Below are 23,736 nucleotides of genomic sequence, written 5' to 3' on the forward strand. Positions count from 1 at the left end.
TCCTTTTTTCAAATCAAATGGAGAGAGGCATGTCTCCTTACAGCAAAAGGTTAACAAAGCTAGCAGGTTCCTGTTGTGGAAAAGGATGACAGGACCCCCCTGCATGATGAATGCTTCCATTGCCTGTGTGATGTAATGGAGTTTAGGCTGGAGGGGGCTTCCTGGAGAGTCTCCTGTTGGAAGCAAGGCTGCTTAGGGGAAGCAGAGGGAGAGGCCTTGACTGGTGATTCTTGTTCTAATATGCAGCTGGGACAGAGCTGAGCTCTACACCAACATAGCCTCTGTTCCAGAAGCTCATAACAAAGAAGTGTCAAAGAAGATTTTACTGCTCTCACTAAAAGCAGCTTGATTTCTGAACACACAAAAGAATAAAGATCTTCTTGAAAGCAGTGTTCTGTTTTCACTCTGAGAGATATATGAATAACAAAAAGGTAAAGAAAAACAGAAACCTTTCCCCATACATTCCAAAACATCTCTAATGCCTTATCTCACTAGCTTCACTCTTGACAAATCTCACTTTTTCCATCCCAGCCAGCAAGTCAAACAGCAGAGTGTAATTTCTCATTATCTTGGTGATTGTTTTGCAACAGGAAAAGAAGGGAGGGAGAAATAGAACAATACTACACATTTTCTGACAATGACTTTTTTATCCTCCCCTGTAATGTGCAAAACAAAGTATGAATGCTACACACCACTACTCGAACCACACCAAAGGATCACAGGTATGTGGAAACACAACACTCCCTTCCTTTTTCCTCTTCTACTGTTGTTGTCCTCCTACTTCACTCTGCCCCAGTTTAAATCCTCTGCAGGCTTCATATCACAGAGGAGAACATGTGTGTCACGTCACAAGCAAATACAACCTGACTAGGCACCAAAAGGTGGTATGCAAATCACTTCAAGAGGTAGGAGGCAAATTTGGGTTTGCAGTTAACCTCAGGGTGCAGGGTGTTGATTTTGGTCTACAAACCCATGCAGTGTTCAGCTTTTTACTAGCATCATCTTGTAACAGCAAGAATATTCATGTGGGAACCACGTGTTTTCACTTCTGCACCCCTGCTGCATGAGATGAAGACTCTGAGGGTCTCCCTTCTCTATGGATGTGTCACGGAGTGAGCTGAACCTGCTGCTGTTATTCATACCATGCTGCAGTCATGCCAGCTTCAAAAAATAGAAAGTGCTAACTGGAGCAAAGTATCATGGGGCTTGAAGTTCAGATTGCAACATGGGAGGCTTCCTGTTCTGGTTGCTGCTTCTGGATTCTTGGGTGTTAGCTTTTTCTGCAGGCATGGCAGCAGAACGGGTGGGAGATGGGTTGCTGATGGTTTTGGTTTTCGCCTTTATGCTGCATTTTTCCCCTGTGTATTTCCCTATGCTTCTTCTGAAAATAGGCTCAGATTAGGTAATCATGCACTGTATTATTAATTTGATTATTAGGTAAGGTAATTACACATTGTGCTTATGATATCTTATATTAAACTCTTATCTCTTATATTAAACTCTTATCTCAATCCTGAGTTGTGTGTGCCACTCCTCTTCTCAATTCTGTGTTGGGGGAGCAGGGAGGTTAGCCCTTGAGCTAAACTATTACAGGATGTCTGAGCACCACCACTGCATCTTCATTAGTAAATGAAAATTCCACTCATTCACTCACAGAATCTCAGCATGGTGGGGTTTGCAGGGGACCTCTGGAGATCATCTTGTCCACCCCCTGCTGCTACAGCAGGGTCACCTACAGCAGGTTGCTCAAGATCACAATGTCCAGGTGGGTCTGGAATCTATCCAGAGAAGGAGATGCCACAATCTCTCTGGACAGTCTGCTCCAGAGCTCTGGCACCTTTACAGCAAAGAAGTTTTTTCTCATGGTCCAATGAAACCTCCTGGGTTCCAGTTTATGCCTGTTCCCCCTTGTCCTGATCCTGTCACCTGAACACCACTGGAATGATTCTGGTGCCATCATTGCCCCACTCCCTTTAACTATTGGATACCATTGAGAAGATCCCCTCTCAGTCTGATCTTCTCCAGGTGATACAGCCCCAGCTGTCTCAGCCTTTCCTCCTCAGACAGATGATCCAGTACCCTCAGCACCTTTGTAGCCTCTACTGGGCTCCCTCTGGTAGCTCCTTACATGTCTTGAATGGGGGATCCCAGGATAAGGGAGCTCAGCACAAACTCAAGTATTTACTCACCTTCTTAGAAAGGTACAATTTAAGAGGAGATAATTTGGCACAAACAGTGCAAAGCTGTGCAGTGTAGAGACAGTCTGTACAGGAAACTATAGCTGCCTTAATTGCAGCATCTAATAATCTAAAAGACCTTGTCTTGGTAAGCTAAATGAACTAAAGAGAGGTTGCAACTGCACTCCAAAAATGCCAGCACATGGAAGTAGACAAGGAACAAGCTGAGGTGAAGAACAATGTTGGCACAAGAAAGGTAGAAATGAACTGACCATCAGTGAATTTAGGGTGGAAATTGAAGGTAATGGTGTAACAGGTTTGCTCTGATTACACTGCTAAACAGATGGTGTTGTAACAACCATTGCTACTGGGCAGTCAGCTCCCTACCATGAACAGAGCATAAATAAAAAGGGTATTTCCCCCTCCAGCCCTTGTTTTTGGTCTTATTTGTGAAGGATTTTCATTTCTGTATGGGGAGACAAACCCAAACCTGCAGGCATGTAACAATTGTACTGCATTCTGAAAAATTACAATTAAGAAATATCCAGTTTCTGATTTATATCACCAGAGTGTTTGTGGCAGGCTTCGCTGAAGCAAAGCATTACTTTCCTGGAGAATGATTCATTGGAAACACAAACAGTGGCACCCAACTGTGAGTTTGTTGTGAAATTCATTTCAAAAAGAAGAAAAATTCTGTCTGGAATAGAATTTGTGTGCAGCTTTCTGTAGGACTGCTCAGCAGCCCACGCACTCACGGTTTTTGGGACACCACGCTGCCAGCCCTATTATACAGCACTGAAAGCTAACGCACCACGGAGCTGTAGGTTGCAACTCTGAGGCTAATTGAGTGAAACACAACATTCTGAAGATGAAAATACCTCTTTTTTTCAGGATATTGAAGCATAAACAAAATGCCTGCCCATAGCTTCTGACAGAAAAGTGGTAAAGAAAGTCTCGACAAGCCCTTGCAGTTTCTCTCCTGAAAACATTATTATTCTGTTACAACATCAATGCATTGCACTCCCACTCGCTGAGATTCTAGCCGCCACTAACAAAGCCCCAGTGCTGCTTGAGAGGAAAATGGATGAGAAGGCTTCAGACACAAAAATGAAGGACAGTTTCAGCCATCACAATGGCTGACAGAAACTTTAAAATAGCACCTTCCAATATTGGGCCCTCCCCTCTAGACACATTTACACCAGTAAACATCTAGCAAGATTATCCATTAAATTTAACTCCCAGTTTACATCACCTACTTATTTATTTACTTATCCACCCCCCCCCCCCCTGCAAATTAAATCTATCAGCAATTTTAACAACACTCTAAAAGCATAGCAAAGATGCTTGTGTGAACTATGGGAAAAGCAGAAGGGAGAAAGATTTGTGGTTCTGAGGAGTAACGGAAACTCAGCTTCGAGCTTGCCAATGCGGGAGTCATGCAGGAGATCTTCAGATGGTGTACTGCTACCAGTTGTCCCACATGTAATTCGCAGAGCTATGTTTCCCCCAAGTACACAGATGACACCATGCTACTACAAAACCTCCAGAGTGACTGAATAAGCCTGCAAAGGCTGGAACTGCACCAGCAGATGTGTAATTTTAAGACATGGAGAGGCTAACACAAACTGCATGCACATACAGAGCAAAAGTCACACATATGGCCAAACAGAACTCATCAGGATGATGCTTCTGTGCCAGAAGGCAACACAGGTCTTCAGATGTTCCCAGTCCTTCTAAAGTAACTTGAGAGGGAGGATATGAGCATCAAACATGTCTTCAAATGTTCAAAGATCGAACTGAGGTTCAGCAAGGACAACTAAAGCACACAGGAAATTTTAACCCAAGCATCCAGGTCTGACACATTTAACTCTTCTGAGACTGAAACCTCATCTGAGATGGACAATTGGGCAGCTGACCTTGCTGCTATCTCTTGCTGAACAAGCTTTTCATCTTGCCTGTTGTGCAAACAGGAGAAGGGAAGGATAAAAGCTCATAACTTTTTACAAAATGTGGCACCAGCAGGTACCTCTGCTCATCGGCAACAAACCACATCACACATAAGGAGGAGAAGCTGCAGAGAGCCAAGAAAAAAACCCCCAAACCCCAGGCTGCCCTGGGCAATGATGGAGTCCCCATCTATGGGGGATTTAAAAGCCATGTAGATGTGATGCTGAGGGACATGGTTTAGCAGTGACTTGGCAGTGCTGGATTAATGGGTGGACTTGGTGATCTTAAAGGTCTTTTCTAGCCTTAACAATTCTGTGGAGAAGTCAGGAAAGCCATCATTGGGAACACAGTTTGACAGTTGTCACTCAGTTCAGGAAAAGCAAAGAGAAGGAGCCACTGAGGAATAAATGGTTCTTTGTATACGTCAACCAAGTCCCCAGTCTTGTTTCAAGACTTAGCTGATGGACTTATTAGAAACCTAAGCTGTGATGGTCTGAAACAGTGCTGAGACTTGGGTAGGCACAGAGCCACCAGTTTAGGAAACAACAGAGAGCATTCGGCCTCTGCAGGAAGGCAGCGCTCGCATGGGCAGCAATGTTCCTCAGTGCCTCACAAAACAGAACATTAAATTTATTTGCCTTGAACTTGGTTGAGCTGGGAAAATCGATGCCTGGGAGTCCAAAATTTCAAATTTTAAACCCATCCAAGGGCATGAAATATTTTTACAATTTATTGTTCTGTGGGTGAGTTATGTCACACAGTTCAGAGACTAGTTTTTTCCTGATTACTTTTTCTTGAAAACTTTCCTAAACAAAAGCAACAAATAAATTTAATTAGTCCAAAAGATTAATATTTTTCACACCTAGCTAATGTGTTTTATACCTAGTATCCATTGACACTGGACTGCTCCTGGACGTTTCATTCACTATGCTGAGAGTAAATTTAGAGGACAAATGGATGAAAGTTGTCTGACCCCTTGTTGACAGATTTAGCTGAACTGGGGCTGTTCAGTCTGGAGAAAAGAAGGCTCCGAGGTGACCAAATTGTAGCTTTCCAGTATCTGAAGGGGGCCTATAAGAAGGCTGGGGAGGGACTTTTTAGGGTGTCAGGGAGTGATAGGACTAGGGGGAATGGAATGAAGCTGGAGGTGGGGAGATTCAGACTGGACGTGAGGAGGAAGTTCTTCACCATGAGAGTGGTGAAGCCCTGCAATGAGTTGTCCAGGGAGGTGATTGAGGCCCCATCCCTGAAGGTGTTTAAGACCAGGCTGGATGAGGCTCTGGCCAGCCTGATCTAGTGTGAGGTGTCCCTGCCCCTGGCAGGGGGTTTGGAACTAGATGATCCTTGGGGTCCCTTCTAACCCTGACTGATTCTATGATTCTATGATATTGGAAATGGTGCTCTCCAAGCTTTAGCTATGTCATAATCAAGCTTCACTGCAAGTCACACACAAAGTGGTTTGAGCCATGTGTCAGTTAAGCTCCTGCAACTCTTGACTGTTTAATCTGCTGTATGAAACTGCTGGAGTAAAACACCAACTTGCAGATATCTACTGCAAGTCGTTAATCAGTGCTGTGTAGTGCACATTAAAAAAGAAACTAAAGCATGGTATCCACAAAACCATGGAGCTCTGTTGAACAGTCTGATTTTAACTGTTCCATTTCCTCCAGATTCTGGCTGCCTTGCAGGTGAAGCAACTGCAGCAGTTACCAACTGCTCTAACTACTAATGTGATTTCCAGTGGGTCAGGATGTTTTTTCCTCTGTGGAACTTCATTTTACACAAGCAGTACCATGGACTAGCACGATGCCCCTGTGTGATGGCAACTCATAACTGTATTTCTGCAGCTCTTAATACATCTAGTGAGAATTGTCCTGCCCATGCAGCAGGCTCAAGGAGTCGAAATACAGGTTGGATGGATGTTTCCTGACAGCGAGCCTGCCCCACTGCCTGGCACACCACACAGGATTTCACTTTTCAGTCTAACCCAACCCATAACTTCCGACTAAACTCAATGTAAATTTTGTTTTGTTTTGTTTTTTTCAAGGTAAACCACCAACAGGTAAGACAAAATGGGTGGGAGGGGGAAGAGGCTGTATGAATTGAAACAGTGCTTGAAGTCACAGTGGGTCAGAGCTGTCTACATGTAGGAGCTGCTGTAAGAATTAAAAAGAAGAATCTGTGCAGACATGCCTTGGATGCAAACTTCAACCTAAGAGGTGCACAGAATAGTTTCAGACTTCCTACAGCTACAGATGCATGATGAAGGTCTATCCATCAACCACCTTATCCAAAGAAATAAGCAAGAGGCAGTGCAGATTAAAAGTGAAAATTAAGATGAACACTCAACTACTTCTGTTTTTACTACGCAGCATTCCAAATAAACATGACTTGTACTAATCCCTGAAGTGTAAAACATTTCAGGCTATAGAACCATGAAGTATGTATAGCAAAAAATATTTTACATTATGTTGGTATTGTAGAATCATGGAGACATTAGGCCTGGAAAATACCTCCAAGATCTAGCCCAGCAGAAGAGCAGCAGCTTTTAGTAACAGAATTGCTTAGACTGGAAGAGGCTTTTATGATCATCAGGTTTGACAGTTAACCAAGCACTGCCAAGTCACCACTAAACTCTGTCCCTCAGCACCCCATCTCCACAACTTTTAAATCCCCCAGGAATGGGGACTCCACCACTTCCCTGGGCAGCCTGTTCCAGGGCTTGACGACCCTTTTGAGGAAGAAATTGTTTCTCATGATGTCCAGCCTAAACCTCCCACAGTGAAACTTGAGGCTAATCCCTCTTGTCCTATCACTTGTTCCTTCAAAGAAGAGACCAATCCCCACTTCACTCCAACCTTCTTTCAAGGTCGTGATACTGTTTTGAAGAAATTTATGTATTGAGTCTTCCAGAGGACTTAACCTGGATTGGAAATAAAAAACAACCAAAAACCAAGCAAACAAAACCCACCCAAAACTCCCACAAAAGGTAAAAAACCATAGAACTTAGAATTCCAGAATGAGATGAAAGAAGAAAGTGGCATCTGATATATATGAGGTCCAAAATACAGAATCACAGAATCATCAAGGTTGGAAGAGACCTCAAAGATCATCAAGTCCAACCTGTTACCACAGACCTTATGACTAGACCATGGCATCAAGTGCCACATCCAATCCCCTCTTAAACACCTCCAGGGATGGTGACTCCACCACCTCCCTGGGCAGCACATTCCAATGGCGAACGACTCTCTCAGTGAAGAACTTTCTCCTCACCTCCAGCCTAAACTTCCCCTGGCGCAGCTTGAGACTGTATCCTCTAAATATGCTGCAGACTACATGAAATACATCTGAATCAAGGTGTTGTCCCCCCCAATTATTTAGAAATCTGACATTTAATGTGACTGAGTTTGTTTAATTCCAACACAGGAATTAAAATTCCATGATGAATGAAATGCCCTAACTTATTCCATGTATCTGGAAAAGGATTGTAAAAGCTGGCTATTATTTACAATTACTATAGTGAATGCAACACCTCATTTAGAGAAACAGTGTTTTGATTTCCAAGAAGCCTAAACCTTTCCAGACAGTCTGCTAGCCCTGGAGTAGCCAAAAACTTCAACTCATCTACAGCCCCAAGCCTTTCATGAGCTACAGCACTGACACATGAGGATGTCACACTAGTTTAGTGAAGGGCCCCCACCTACACAGTGACATCACCTAACCTGACAACTGAAAAAAACCACAGAAAAACCCACCAAAAAACAAAGCTGAGATGTAACTTGGAACTTCCCCCTGGACATAACAAAGCAGCTTCCCTCTGCTCACAGGTTTCACCCTTCAGATGCTTGATAGGAAACCAGCTTCAGATACCAGTACTAATTTTTTCTGCTAAAAATTCATTTGCTTTCATGCTTTGCTGTTTCCCCTGGATAAAATCTTTTGAATGGATTCTTTGCAGGATGCTAAGAGCAGAACACAGATCTGGTGGCAGCCTTGAAAACAGAACTCCACCAAAACATGACTTTTACCACCACTTTGGCTGCTTTATTTATTATATTCTCTCTGTGTTTTGACTCACAAATAATTTTTCAAGTTGATTTTAAATAAGATAATAAATAGTAACTGTCAAAAACCTAACAGAATGACTTTAATTTAGTTATTGCTTCTGCTTTGCCCAAAGAAATTGGACACCACCTCTTGGAGAACTTCACGGACATCATCATGTCCACTAAATTCCTTCATGGCAAGTGTTGATCAGTCTGATTACAGAATCACAGAATCACCGAGGTTGGAAGAGACCTCAAAGATCATCAAGTCCAACCTGTCACCACAGACCTCATGACCAAACCATGGCACCAAGTGCCACATCCAATCCCCTCTTGAACACCTCCAGGGATGGTGACTCCACCACCTCCCTGGGCAGCCCATTCCAATGGCTAACAACTCTCTCAGTGAAGAACTTTCTCCTCACTTTGAGCCTAAACTTCCCCTGGTGCAGCTTGAGACTGTGTCCCCTTGTTCTGGTGCTGGTTGCTTGAGAGAAGAGACCAACCCCCTCCTGGCTACAACCACCCTTCAGGTAGTTGTAGACAGTAATAAGGTCTCTCCTGAGCCTCCTCTTCTCTGGGCTAAACAATCCCAGCTCCCTAAGCCTCTCCTCGTAGGGCTTGTGCTCAAGGCCTCTCACCAGCCTTGTTGCCATTCTCCGGACACGTCTCGACATCTTTCTTAAACTGAGGGGCCCAGAACTGGACACAGTACTCAAGGTGTGTCCTAACCAATGCAGAGTACAGGGGCACAATGACTTCCCTGCTCCTGCTGGCCACACTATTAATGATGCAGGCCAGGATGCCATTGGCCTTCTTGGCCACCTGGGCACACTGCTGGCTCATATTTAGGCAGCTGTCAATCAGCACCCCCAGGTTCCTTTCTGTTTGGCAGCTGATTAATAACACCATTAATTAATAACACCATTTTTACATTAATAATGTAAAAGTATAGATGCTCGGATTCACCTCGGAGCAATGCTTTCAGGACCAGATGTAAGCAAGCAAAGACTGTTTATTACGTTATACAGCAAAGTTATATAGTCTATGAGAAGGCATATGTGTCACATCTCAACTGGTCATTTTCTACTGGTATATGTGTAATTAAGGCATACAATAGGTCAAAATAACAAAACATATTTTAACACATTCAACCAAATTCTACCCAGCTTGTCTCCTTCAGTTCCAAGGTGTTTACATTACTCTCAGAGTCAAAGACAAAACATAGCTTTCTCTAACTCGAGCAAAGGCAAATCTTCCCTACTGTCCCACAAAGCTATCTGAAAACAACCTCTTTTACATCTTTCCATAGTCTTCTAAAGCTATACAAAACCTCTTCCAACATAATAACATTATTTTTACTATTTCCTTCTCTGAAGATAATTCAAACCCACCTGCACTTTGTGATCCTAGGCAACCTGCTCTGGGTGATTCTGCTTTAGCACAGAGCTGGACTAGATGACCTCCAAGGGTCTCTTCCAACCCCTACCATGCTGTGACCAAACGTGATTGGGTATTAACAAATAAAACCAGCCTCATGTTAAAGAAAAAAAGGAAGAAAAAAAAAGGGTAAAGTAGGAGGGAAATTATTATATTAAACCAGTGTAGAACTGAATATATAATTGTGGCATTCACAAACTTATGGATTCACATGATACACCTAACTAAATGTCACACAACTGCTCCTGCGTTATCAGAGCAGAAAACAACCCCGTTGCAGACAGTAACTCCAAAATCTCATTTGAATTTAACCAAGAATGTAAAATTTTTCATTAGGCCACTTCCTGCTGTTAATGGAAACATTCCCTCCTTTAAGCAGAGATGGATTTCAAGGTACTGTACTTAGTGGTGTTGTTTTGAGAGCACATTCAAAAGAAAATGTGAACGTGTAGGCAAATTGGAAACTCTCTGGAGAGATTACCCAGTTATTTAACCACATTTCCTGTTTTTTAACCCATTTGTCCTAAGCCAGTCCTTAGCCTACTGACAAAAATAGATACAAGTGTGCTATAAATAGCTTATTAGTGTAAAACTGAAAATGTTTTGATAAATCTATTGTTCTTACTAACTTCGTGCTAATAAAACTGTGAATTAGATTAATGTTTCCTTGAAATCCTCCTCTGCATAGTTCATGGTAATGATAAATACACCATGTCCTTAAGAATCAGAGAAAGTCCTTGAGTGCTAATAGGGACCTCAAAAAGAGCCATCAATAACTACTGTTTAATGAAGAAATTAGTGGCAATCAATGTGGGCAAGAGCTTTCAGAAAGCTCAGAAGCAAGGGAGGATGGAGTCTGATCACTGAGAATTAGAACCGAGATAACCATGTTGAGGCCTTAAAGTGATACTTCTCTGAAGTCGGTGCCTTGCTTTTGTTTTCATCCATGACACTATGTTGATGCAAACCAGCAGATATCACTTGAAGGACCTGACAGAAGTAGCCCCAAAACTCCTTTCCAAAAGCATTAAACACAAAGGCTTGCAAGACTTACATTACTTGAACTATTTTAATACAAGCCACAGAAGTTAGGCCATGAAGTTCAAAGAACCTGAAAGTTTCTATGTTTCAGCTGTCTTGGAGTAGCAAAAGCTCCACCAATACTGTGATGAATACCTTTGTCTATGTATGGATTTCACTTTACAGGGGGAGAACATCAGGAGAACAACACTGGTGCCCCATGGCATTGTCCAATCTAAGCTTGTCAAAAAAACCCACACCAAAAAAGGCACTGAGGCAGTTTTGAACCTTCTGCTACTCCATCCCAACAGTGAGAAGAATTTGAGGGACATCTGCAGTAGAAATACTTGCTGCTTTCTGACCACACACAATAAAGTCCACTGCTTTTTGGGCCAGAAGATGAGGAGCAAAACCTTTAAAAGTCAAAAGAATACTGCAGGAAATGTGAAGCCCGATGGTGCTTCACTCAGGAAGAGGATATGTTTGCTAGCAACTCTTACTTCAAAGGTGTGCAGGTGCTGAAGGTCAGTTTGATAGGTGTGCATTTTCTTGAGAGAGTTTGGTTAAAACACAGAGTTACTTTTGGTTTTTTCCATCAAACACAGAAACAACGTGTAAAGGGCCTTTTACCAACCCTGGGAGAAAACAAATGTCACTCCAGTCTTCAAGAAAGGCAAGAAGGAAGACCCAGGTAACTACAGACCAGTCAGCCTCACCTCCATCCCTGGAAAGATGATGGAGTAGCTCATCCTGGAAGTTATGTCCAACCACATGGAAGACAAGAAGGTTATCAGTAGCCAACATTGACTTACCAAGAGGAGATCGTGCCTGACTAATCTGACAGCCTTCTATGAAACCATGACCAAATGGATAGATGGGGGAAAAGTAGTTGATGTCATATACCTTGACTTCAGTAAGACTTTTGATACTGTCTCCCATAACATCCTCATAGAAAAACTCAGGAAATGTGGCACAGATGGTTGGTCCATGAGGTGGATTGAAAACTGGCTTGACAACAGAGTTCAGAGGGTTGTCATCAGTGGTACAGACTCAAGTTGGAGGCCTGTGGCCAGTGGTGTTCCCCAGGGATTAGCACTGGGTCTAGTTTTGTTCAATATCTTTATCAACAATGTGGATGAGAGGATTGAGAGTATCCTCATCAAGTTCATTGATGATACAAAACTGGGGGGAGTGGCTGACATCCTGTCAGGCTGTGCTGCCATCCAGTGAGATCCGGACAGGCTGGAGAACTGGGTGAAGGCAAACATCAAGAAGTTCAACAAGGACAAGTGCAGGGTCCTGCATCTGGGGAGGAATCAGTACAGGCTAGGGGCTGCCTTGCTGGAAAGCAGCTCCAGGGAGAAAGACCTTGGAGTCCTGGTGGACAGGAAGACCACCATGGGACAGCAATGTGCCCTTGTGGCCAAGAGAGCTACAAGGTATCCCGGGGTGCATCAGGAAAAGTGTGTCCAGAAGGTCTGGGGAGGTTCTTCTCCCCCTCTGCTCTGCCCTGGTGAGACCACACCTGGAATACTGTGTCCAGTTTTGGGCTTCCCAGTTCAAGAGAGATAGAGACCTGCTGGAGAGAATCCAACAGAGAGCCATGAGGATGATTAGGGGACTTGTGCACCTTCCCTATCAAGAGAGACTGAGACCTGGGGCTGTTTCGTCTTGAGAAAAGAAGACTTAGAGGGGATCTGATCAATGTGTATAAATATCTGAGGGGCGGGTGTCAAGTGGATGGGGCCAATCTCTTTTTGGTGGTGTGCAATAACAAGACAAGAAACAACAGGTACAAGCTTCAACACAGAAGATTTCACCTCAATGTGAAGAAAAACTTCTTTACAGTGAGGGTCATGGAGCACTGGAACAGGCTGCCCAGACAGGCTGTGGAGTCTCCTTGGGAGACTTTCAAAACCCACCTGGATGCATTCCTGTGCAGACCACCCTAGATGATCCTGCTTTGGCAGGGGGGTTGGACTCAATGATCTCTGGAGGTCCCTTCCAACCTGCAATGTACTGTGATACTGTGAAATTTATGTGTGAGATTCCTAAATACAACAACTCCTTCTTGATGTGAAAATGAATACATCCAACAATGTCTCAGTATTACCCAAACTTTTCCACAAGCAATCCATCAGTTGTAGGATGGCTTCCCAAGTAAATATCACATACCAATTGTTAAGCAACCCCCTCCATAGTTTTCAGCATGTAATAGCCATAACATTATGGAAATTCTAATATCACTAGATTTCTCTTATAACAACAGTTTTGATGCTGAAGGATTTTCTGTTGCTACATCTTACCTGCAGGTAAGGTGCTGAAAAACCCAAGGGGCAAATGTCCCTGGTATGACCGTGTTCTCACTGATTTGTAAAGCAGGATTCAGCCTGAGTGTGATAACTTCTCCTGTTTGGTAGTCCTTGCCAATCCCAGACACATTTCACTTTACAGACATGCAGGTTAATACCCAGCAACAAGTCCCAGTGGTGACTAAAGTCAGCAATATGGACCAAGCCCTTCACATTGCCCCCAGATATCCTGACTAGGAGGATTTATCACAGAATGTTAGGGGGTCGGAGGGGACCTCAAAAGTTCACCTAGTCCACCCCCCACCTGCCAGAGCAGAATCACCTAGAGAAGACAAGAAACATCAATAAAAAAAAAAATGTATATCACAGATAAAAGAAGGTAGCTCTATGCACCAGAAAGATATAGAATGACCAATTCACCAAGCAATAGAGTAGAGTAGAGTAGAGTAGAGTAGAGTAGAGTAGAGTAGAGTAGAGTAGAGTAGAGTAGAGTAGAGTAGAGTAGAGTAGAATAAACCAGGTTGGAAGAGACCTTCAAGATCATTGTGTCCAACCCATCATCCAACACCATCTAATCAACTAAACCATGGCACCAAGCAAATGGCACCAATTCAATGGGAAGAGCAAGTCACTTCTGTAATTGTAAGGTATAGAAGAAATCAACAGCTTTATCAAAACTGAGAACAGTCGAATCCAAAAATCTCAAGCAATATTTCCTTTCATTAACACAAACCAAGCACAGTCTGCAAGAATCTTCATGTATTTCTTTCAAACACATCATTTTTGAGGCACCCCGGAGGTGTCCTTTTATGATTTTATAAAACCTAGAATTATGAAAACCTTTCAAAACAGAGACTCGCACTTGGGAAGCGGCGTGTTCTTCTCAGAATTCCTGAAGTCAGCCGTACTGTAATAATAGCCTGTCACATGCAGAATGACAGCAACTTCACAAATGAAGAATGGGCATAGAGATATCCTATGTTTATGAATTTACTTCACTTGTCACTCAAATATTATCATTATAAGAAAAGAGAAAAAAAGGGAGCTGACCAATCCGAAAGAGACCAATTTCAGAGAGAAAGTATTTGGAACTACATAGAATCATATAATGCCCTGGGTTGGAAGAGACTTTTAAAGGTCATCTAGCCCAACTCCCCTGTAGTCAGCAGGGACAATATCCCCAACTAAATCAGGTTGCTCAGAGCCCCATTAAGCCTGACCTTTTAATGTTTCCAGGGATGGAACCTCCACTACCTCTCTGGGCAACCTGTTCCAGTGTTCCACCACACTCATATAGTAAAGAACTTCTTCCTAATGTCCAATCTAAAACCACCCTTCTCTATAGACACTAATGATTTCAGTGTCTGGTTATGTTCTGCATCTCTCTAACCTTCAAGATACTGAAAAACACCTCAGCTACCCATGAAACATGTCCCACATTTATTACAGCAACTTAAGACAGGTAAGAAAAGCCAAACGTGGCAAAAGGAAGTAGAGGATGGCCTATTTTTAGAAAGGATATTTTAAAGTAGAAACCTTTAAATCTGGTGCTTTGAGCACAGAGATTTCTAGCAGCAATAAGACACAATTTTCCTGTCTTTTATAGTATTACAGAATCTCAGCACACTGGAAGTTGTGAGGAACCCTCCTGACTCTGCAAAGGTCTGTGAATGTTCTTAAGCAAATGGCAGTGCTTGCTGCACTGACAGGAATCACAGGACTGGCTGTTAATGTTTTTACATCCTTTCTTCCAAATTGCTTTATGCTCCATTTGTGGATAGGCAGAATTAGTGGTCCTTAGTAAACAAATTCAGCAACTTTGCAACAAAATCAAAGGCAGTGTTACCTTACTAATAGGTATTTTGTAGGCACGGTGGGAATATCACGTCACAGGAAAGATCTGATTGAAGCAAACGACCTTGGCTACAGATACAGCGGATTCTTTGGAAGCTGTGGAAGGAGGTTGTGCTCTGCTTACTTTCATCAAATCCTCAAATCTGAATTCTATGGTATAATCTAGGTGGTTGTTTTTTCTAGACTTCACAACCTGGGATGACACTGAGGAGGAATTCATCAGCCTGCCTCTCAGCCAGCATTTAACTGCATTTACAACTGCACCATATAACGCAGGTAGATCAGCAAATTAGTAACAATAACTCATGAGAGTATACCTTAAATTTATGGGAAAAAATGCCACAAACTGAATTTCAAACACAGGTAGATCAGCAAATTAGTAACAATAACTCATGAAAGTATACCTTAAATTTATGGGAAAAAAAATGCCACAAACTGAATTTCATGTAGAACTTTACTTATCTGTCTAAACAAGCAGTGAGCTGGGACCAGACCACAGCCGCTTTTAGAGATGTCACTGCAGTAGAAAACAAATCAACACCAACAAGCCAACCAAACCAAACCTGAACCTTAGGGCTCTCTGCTCTGCTAAGAAAAGGTAAAATGGGATAAAAATAGTTAAGAATGCACATACAGTGTTCTCTGGCCACATATTTATCCCATTTATTTGGGCAAAGGTGAGACCCTGGCTTCCAGGGTCATCATTTCACCATTTTCCCCTTCCAAGTTCCACTGAATCCCTACAGAATTTTGAAAAGGGCACAGATTTGAAATGAAGAATGCCTTTGCATGACCTGAACAATAGATTCTTAAAAATTGTTTGAGTCCAAAAATCGACATTTGGAAGCTATCTGGACTCAGGAGTGACCCACAGTAACTGGAAAGCTTCAGGTTTTTTTTTTTGGTTACAGTTCAAAGTAAAGGCTTTTAATAATTCTGAATTACTTCAGGCGCTGATCAAGTCCAACACCATAATTTCAGCCACACATCAATAAAGTTTAAGTGTTTCATTAAATTTAAATTGCTGTTCATCGTGTAAAGGAATTGTAAGCCAACGAAAAGCTTTTTATTGCACTGGATCTGCTGAACTCTTCGAAGTCTACCATATTTTCCCACTTAAAAAGTAAGAGTTCAAGGGCTTGATAACTTGGCTACAGAAAGAATATGCTCCCAGCTGAATTCTGCATAGAAATTTTCTATAGAACGATGAGAGTCTTCATTACACTAAAAGTCTCAAAACCAGGCACAGCCCTGGGCAGAAAGCGTTGCAGAAGCACTGAGCAGCTACTTGCTGACTCTGCTAGTTTGGCTGTTCAGTGGCAAGGTTCATCTTGGAGATTTTATTCCCATTAGTGTTTTTAATATGTTAATAACTATGGCATCCCCAACTACTGCAGGTATCAAGGGATTAGGGGCATAATCCTGTTTATCACTCCTCTTCTGTCATGAATTCAGTATTGTGTTATGGTTGACTATAAGCCCCTTCAGCACCATTTCAAACCACAATCAAGAACATGAACTGATCAGTGAGTTTACCAAGGGCACTGAGGTTTTTTGACCTATCCTGCCAAGCTGTCTGGGGCAAACCCCAGAGATTTTAAGATCACAGAAACCCAGCATGGTGGGGGTTGGAAGAGACCTCTGGGGATCATCTAGTCTAGTCTCCCTCCTAAAGCAGGGTCACCCCAAGCAGGTTGCCCAGGATCACAATATCCAGGTGGGTTTGGAATCCCTCCAAAGAAGTAGACTCCACAAACACTCTGGGCAGTGTGGTCAAGGGCTCTGGCATCCTCACAGGAAACAAATTTTTCCTCTTGTTCAGATTGAGCTTCCCATGTTCCAGTTAGTGCCTGTTGCTGGATACCACTAAAAAGAGTCTGCAGGTGTTCCTCTATACAGGAGGTACTGCAACACTGTATTTTGTATGGCCCTTGAAGTATCCCCACCACAGGACACCGAATGTCTTTATCAGAGAACACACATTGTTTTGGATTATTTTTAAATAGTGCTCACATGCTAAAAGTTATCAAGACAAAACTGTTCCCTAAGCACAAGAGTGAGGATCACAGGCGCCATGCAGGCAGCTACCCACACAGACACATCTGGTTGTTTTAATACAGATGTCCTAGTAAGAAAAAGAGTTAAGTTGTAACTTGGGAGCTCCCATTTAAATACCACACACACTAATCCTTTATAATTTGACGTAGATATGAGTCCTTTAGCAGCTTTATTTGCCAACACAGAACATTTTTTCTCCCTTAATATTATAGCATCTATTTCTTACATGCAATAGAACTGGCAACAGCACCGTTGTTTTCTTCCTGTTCACATACAAAGACTAACTGGCATGTTACAGTCCTGCAGTAAAATAGCAGAATCTGGCCTTCCTTAAGCATAACAGATTCATAGAATCATAGAGTTGTTAGGGTTGGAAGGGACCTTAAGGATCATCTAGTTCCAACCCCACTGCCATGGGCAGGGACACATCACACTACATCAAGATTGCTCAGAGCCACATCCAGCCTGGCCTTCAAAACCTCCAGGGATAGGGGGCTTCTACCACCTCCCTGGGCAACCTGTTCCAGTGTCTCACCACCCTCATGGTGAAGAACTTCTTCCTAACATCCAATCTGAATCTACCCATTTCTATTTTTGTTCCATTCCCCCTAGTCCTATCACTACCCAACACCCTAAAAAGTCTCTCACCAGCTTTCTTACAGACCCCCTTAAGATACTGGAAGGCCATAATAGGCCAAGCCAGAGTTAGCCTGGAGAAGAAAAGCTCCAGGGAAACCTCATTGTGGCTTTTCAGTACTTAAAGGGACTGATAAGAAAGATAGGGACAGATATTTTGGCAAGGCTTTTTGTGACAGGACAAGGGGTGATGGGTTTACACTAAAAGTGGGGGATTTAGAGTAAATAGAAGAAAGAAACTGCTTACACTGAGGCTAGTGAGACTGGCCCAGGTCACTGAAAGAGGTAGTAGAGGCTTCATCCCTGGAATCATTCTAGATCAGGTTGGATGGGGCTCTGAGCAACCTGCTGTAGCTGAGTATGTCCCTGTTGACTGCAGGGGTGTTGGAGTAGATGACCTTTAAAGGTCCAAATGAGTCTGTGATTCTATGATAAGAGACAGACAAATCCTAAACACAGGGCATCAACAGTTTCAGATCTGTTGGGAGTTCAAAATTATCTATACCTAGCAAGATAATTCTGAAGCCAGACATTCGGAGCGTTAGAATAAATCTAAAGGGTTACAGAGATCTGAAACCAAACTATTTTGTGTGTTTCAGTCAGAAAGTAATTGCCTATATCTCAATAATAATAATAATAAAAAAGATTTCTACTATATCCAGATGGTTTTAAGACGTAAATGTACTTGTCATCTTGCATGTAAGCAGGGTGCTGGTGCCCCAAATTAAACAAGAGAAGAAAAGTTAGGGTTGACAAGTATGTCACTGTGTAACTACAAATTAAATACACCTTTTGAGAGTTCATTTTTAACTGTTGAGTCCCTTTTCATCAGGCTGTTGCCATCACATGTTTTTTACTAGATTTTTAAAATTAGACAAATAACAGATAAGAAATTTGACAAGTGTATCGAATCTGATTTAGCAGAGCTGACATGCTTAATCTTTTACTTTAAGGGTGGCATTTGATATATTTGAAATGTTCCAAACAATGCTCCCTTAACATGCCAAATGAGAAGAAATAGAGATTTGCCTCTATGATATTCAATTTATGCCAAGTACAGAATGAATAGCTGTAAAGCACAAACAATCAGCTTTCAGCTAGAAGTGTGAAATCACCTGAAGCTTTCAATGCAATGGGAAGTTCTAAATGCTACTAAAAAAATACAACCCAACATCTGACACAACCAGCTAAACAGAAGATACGTATTTTAAGTTTGTTAGACTAGCCCCTACAACTCTGATGCTGTCAGCTTTGAGTGAATGTTGGCCAGACTGCACAGCAACTGCAGCTCAAAAATAATTTATGAGGTGAAATCACCATATCTGAACACCCCAGAAAAATAACACCCACTTTTGCATAGTAAACAAACCCACACTTCCTATAGCCCCAAATTTATGCCATTGTATATGGAAATAAATGAAATATGATGAAACTTACCATATCATTAAAAGTAATTTGATACTTGCAAGAAAAAGCTCACATTAATCATCTAAAAGGTTGAATGTCCACATACTGCACCATTTTGTTCCGGTGGTAAGGCACTGGAACAGGCTGCCCAGAGAAGCTGTGAAAGCTCCAAGCCTGGAAGGGTTCAAAGCCAAGCTGGGTAGAGCCTTGATCAACCTGGGCTAGCAAGAGGTGTCTCTGCCCACGGCAGCAGACTTGGAACTGCATGATGCCCAAGATCCCTTCCAACCCAAACCAGACTGTTATTTTATGATTCTACTTTTTTCTTGTACTGCCCAAACTTCAACACACAGAAATCTTTTCTACACAGATTCAGAGCACTGAAAAAAGAACTAAAATCCAACACAACCTACTGCTGAAAGAGAGAAGAATGAACAAGCACACACAAAAGCATTTTGTAGGCTGAACTAGCAGATTGACACAAAAACATACTTGGCAACTGATTAGCATTCTGTTTCCCATTATTCCTTTCATCTCTCTTAATTCTGTTAATAATGTAGATTAAATTAGACCAGTTTCAAACAAGAAAAAGCAAACCAAACTAGATTTCATTGTTGCTGCACATTAAAATTGAAGTCTTTATTGCAAAGACTCACAACTCAACATCAAAATTGAAGTGTGAATGAAAGTTATTTATTAACAATAAACCTAATTAAGTTAATAATGCTGCCTTCTAACACCTCAGATCAAAATCAAGGGGCAAATGTTTAATTTCATTGTGCTCAAGTTCTGTCTGGCATTCCGAACTTCCATATTGCAAAGGGCAGTTATGTTGAAAAACTGAACAATGAAAGTTTTGGCACACAGGCTAAATTAAAATCTGCCCCATGTAAACAATTTGTCCTTCCTTCAGTTTAAGAGTGTAACAAAAAAAGGTATGTCTAAGTAAATATCTGATCACTTACAGGACAGTTGGCCAAGTGAGCAGAGCACAGGCTTTTACCATGCTGACAGAACAGAAAAACACTTAGTATTTAAAGTTTTGTTCCAATATTAAGTATTTGTCAAAGCTTGCTCAAAATTCAAGCTGCTTGATTTTTCTCTGATTTATTCTTTGAGTTAGCTGTGGTTTGTGTGGTGGAGGATTGCCCTTTCTGCCTATCACAACCACGCTGACAGAACAGAAAAATACTTAATATTTAAAGTTTTGTTCCAATATTAGGTACTTGTCAAAGCTTGCCCATAATTCAAGGTGCTTGATTTTTCTCTGATTTATTCTTTGGAACTGTTCCTTTATTACAGATCTTCTCATTCTTCCATTTCCCCATGAATTATATATAATTTTGCAATATCCAATTCTAAGAAGCAATCAATGCAGTACATGTTGTCATGTCAATCACTGATTTACCCCAAATTAAGACAAGATCCCCTTCAAAATGCCATGTTTTATGTTACTGTGACTGATGTATACTTGGTATTAACCAGGCATTCACATGCTAAAGGATTAGTTTTTAGATATGACAAATTAGATAGTCAAAAGGACCTGAATGTTCTGATGTGCACAGTATTCATCACTGAAAAACTCATTCACATTATGCTTACTTAAAGCGTCTAAATAATGACTAACACCTCAGTCATCTTAAATACTTTATAGTCGCCCTTCTCCAAGGGTTGAATGTTCTTTGCTGAACTACTCTTACAACATTCATTTTCTCATCATGTTACTTTTCAGAACTGTAATTACATCTATTACAAAAGTAGCCAGATTCACTGGGGGAGAAAAAAAAATCCCAAACAACCCCAATGAATCTCATAAGCAAACAGCAAAGATGTCTTTTAGAGTACCTCCTATTATGTATAAGCAATGAAGCAAAATAATCACAAAAAACAAGTATTAAAGATATTATCAATGATAAAAGCTGCCTTAATCACCTGGGGGCATTTGAAAAATTATTTAGGAATTAAGTAAAGCCTGTGAGAAAGAACTTTTAATGAGGACTTGTCAAAAGTTGAACACATGCCCTGGAAAAAAGTTTTTAATTGTACAGTATATTTTAGCTCCTATCAATCACTGTTAAAATAATTTTAGAGTTTAATAATCAGATATTTACCTGCTGGAACGAGACAATCTTTCCAATCAAAGTATCCTGCATAAATGCCAGGTTCTAAAGACCCAACGATCGGATCTGCCTTGAATTCAATGTACATTTCAAACAGTCTTTGATCCAGCTCTTTCAAGGACTCCATACTAACCTAAAAGACCAAAAAGATAACACAATAAATAGCCAGTAACTACAAGAATTGAATCACATCCCCAAAAAATTACTTCATGTAATTTTTGGTGAAGAGCAGCAATTGCGTTGGGGCTGTTCAGTCTGGAGAAGAGAAGGCTCCGAGGTGACCAAATTGTGGCCTTCCAGTATCTGAAGGGGGCCTACAAGAAGGCTGCAGAGGGACTTTTCAGGATATCAGGTAGTAATAGGACTAGGGGGAATGGAATGAAGCTGGAGGTGGGGAGATTCAGACTGGACGTGAGGAGGAAGTTCTTCACCATGAGAGTGGTGAAGCCCTGGAATGGGCTGTCCAGGGAGGTGGTTGAGGCACCATCCCTGGAGGTGTTTAAGACCAGGCTGGATGAGGCTCTGGCCAGGCTGATCTAGTGTGGGGTGTCCCTGCCCCTGGCAGGGGGGCTGGAACTAGATGATCCTTGTGGTCCCTTCCAACCCTGACTGATACTGTGATACCATGATTTCACTTCAAAATCACATATATAAAAACTTAGGAAATTCCACATTATTTCTACACTCTACAGAGTATAAGTTGGTTTTTGGGTGTTTTTTTTTTCTTTTCTTTTTTTCTGATTGTGCTCAGGAATAGGCATTTTTGGGAGAAGTACAAGGAGTGCCAGAGAAGGTAGGTCACTCAATGTCTAACAGTATCTTTTCCTGTGTGTCAGCAGGTCGTGAGCTTGCACCAAGTAAAGAACTGAACTCTGTCAATGCTGTGAAATATGCCCATAATAGTTTTTATCTTAATATGAAGATTTTGATATATAACCTAAGATCTACCAATTGTAATATCACAATTTCTCACTGTCTGCCCTGTACTTTGTAAAACTATAGACTGGTTTGGCTTGGAAAGGACCTTTCAGAACACTTAGTTCTGATCTCCCTGTCATGGGCAGGGACACCTACTAGACCAGGTGGCTCAATGCCTCACACAAACTGACTTTGAATACTTCCAGACTTAGAGACTTAGAGAAGTTTAGGTGGAAGGGATTGGAACTAGATGATCATAGAATCATAGAACGGTCTGGGTTGGAAGGACCCTCCAAAGGTTGTCTAGTCCAACCCCCTCTGCAGTAAGCAGGGCATCCTCAACTAGATCAGGCTGCCCAGAGCCCTGTTGAGCCTCACCTTGATGGGGCTCCAACCATCTCCCTGAGCAACCTGTTCCAGTGTTCCACTACCCTCATGGTAAAGAACTTGTTCCTACTCTTCTCTAGTTTGAAGCCACTGCCCCTCAGTCCTATCAATGCAGGCCTTTGTAAACAGTCTCTTTCCATCCTTCTTGCAGGCCCCTTTCAGGTACTGGCAGGTCATTATTAGGTCTCCCCAGAGCCTTCTCTTCTTCATTCTGGACAACCCCAGCTCCCTCAGCCTGTCCTTGTAGCAGAGGTGTTCCAACCCCCTGATCATTTTTGTGGCCCTCCTCTGATCTGTTAGGTTCCTTCCAAACCAGACTGTTCTGTGATTCTATGACAGAACAAAAAGATGGGGGAGGGGGAATAAAAAAAATACAAAAATAAAAATCAACCAAACCTCTAAGCCTCTGTAAGCTTCTAACCTTCCCTTCAAATAAGTGAAGTGTTCAAAACTTCACTCTTAAGATGATTTAATTACCCCAAATCCTCCCAGCTACCACGCCTGACTGCTCCAGGCAGCATTTTCAAGGGGTTAACACAGATTTGCAATTAACCTGCAACATCAACATTGGAATTTTGTCATTTACAAACTTTAAAAGGTAACACTTGTGATGTGGCCATACCAGACAGAGTTGAATATATACATAACAGATGTCTTACTTGCTTATCTAAACAACCCCAACTGCACCCAGATCAATTCTCTGTTGTCTCAGAAGCAAAGGATGATATCCAGAGTGATTTCTGAACTGTGCTAACCATGCAACTCATATCAGCCCTATTTAAATGCTAATCAAAATTACTTCAGCCACAGAAATTCAAACAATGCTCAGGCAGAAGGGTGTTAAGGATGTTCTGAACATCAGTTGGAGGGAAATACTATACTGTGTACTGGAAAAGATAACACTTTACTTCCAACCAACAAGTGTTTCTGGAAATAAACTAGCTAAAGATTAAGCCATAACATTTCTCATAAAAAAATGATTAATCTTTACAAAAAGACAGGAAAATGAGACAGCTACTGACACCCACTTTGACATTTTCATTCTTTGAAAGAAAAAAAAACACAACCCAACCCAAAATACAACAAAAATCCTTGAACTAGTTTATGAACAACAGCTCTCAGTAAGGCTGATTACCAGATGAAAATATTTATCAAGTGTATTTCTGAGATATTAATCTTATTCTCCGCATTAAGAGAAAACAGTGACATTAGGCTGCCTTACTAAGAAATCTGATAAGCTTTGCCACTGAAGCCTGATAGGAATGCACACGACCACGTCACTGTTGTTTCCAGTTGATGCTTGGAGCCCCACTCATTTGTAGGGGGCTCACCCAAGAGTCCCTCTGGCCATCTGAACACTTTCACTTTACTTTCACAGGAAGTGAAAAAAAGAAAAGAGCTGTTTCCTTCAAGC

General features: G+C 41.7%; 1 protein-coding gene across 1 annotated transcript in view; it reads right to left on the reverse strand.

Moving 5' to 3' along the window:
- The window catches only part of EXOC2 (exocyst complex component 2), a 108,520-nt gene that overhangs the window by 13,961 nt on the left and 70,823 nt on the right, over positions 1-23,736 (reverse strand). Inside the window, exon 23 of the mRNA XM_054164459.1 lies at positions 21,009-21,150. Within this exon, the coding sequence (XP_054020434.1) occupies positions 21,009-21,150 (142 nt within the window). The remainder of the gene's footprint in view (positions 1-21,008; positions 21,151-23,736) is intronic.

Source organism: Dryobates pubescens, chromosome 9 (assembly GCF_014839835.1).
Source record: "Dryobates pubescens isolate bDryPub1 chromosome 9, bDryPub1.pri, whole genome shotgun sequence".
Classification (NCBI taxonomy): Eukaryota; Metazoa; Chordata; class Aves; order Piciformes; family Picidae; genus Dryobates; species Dryobates pubescens.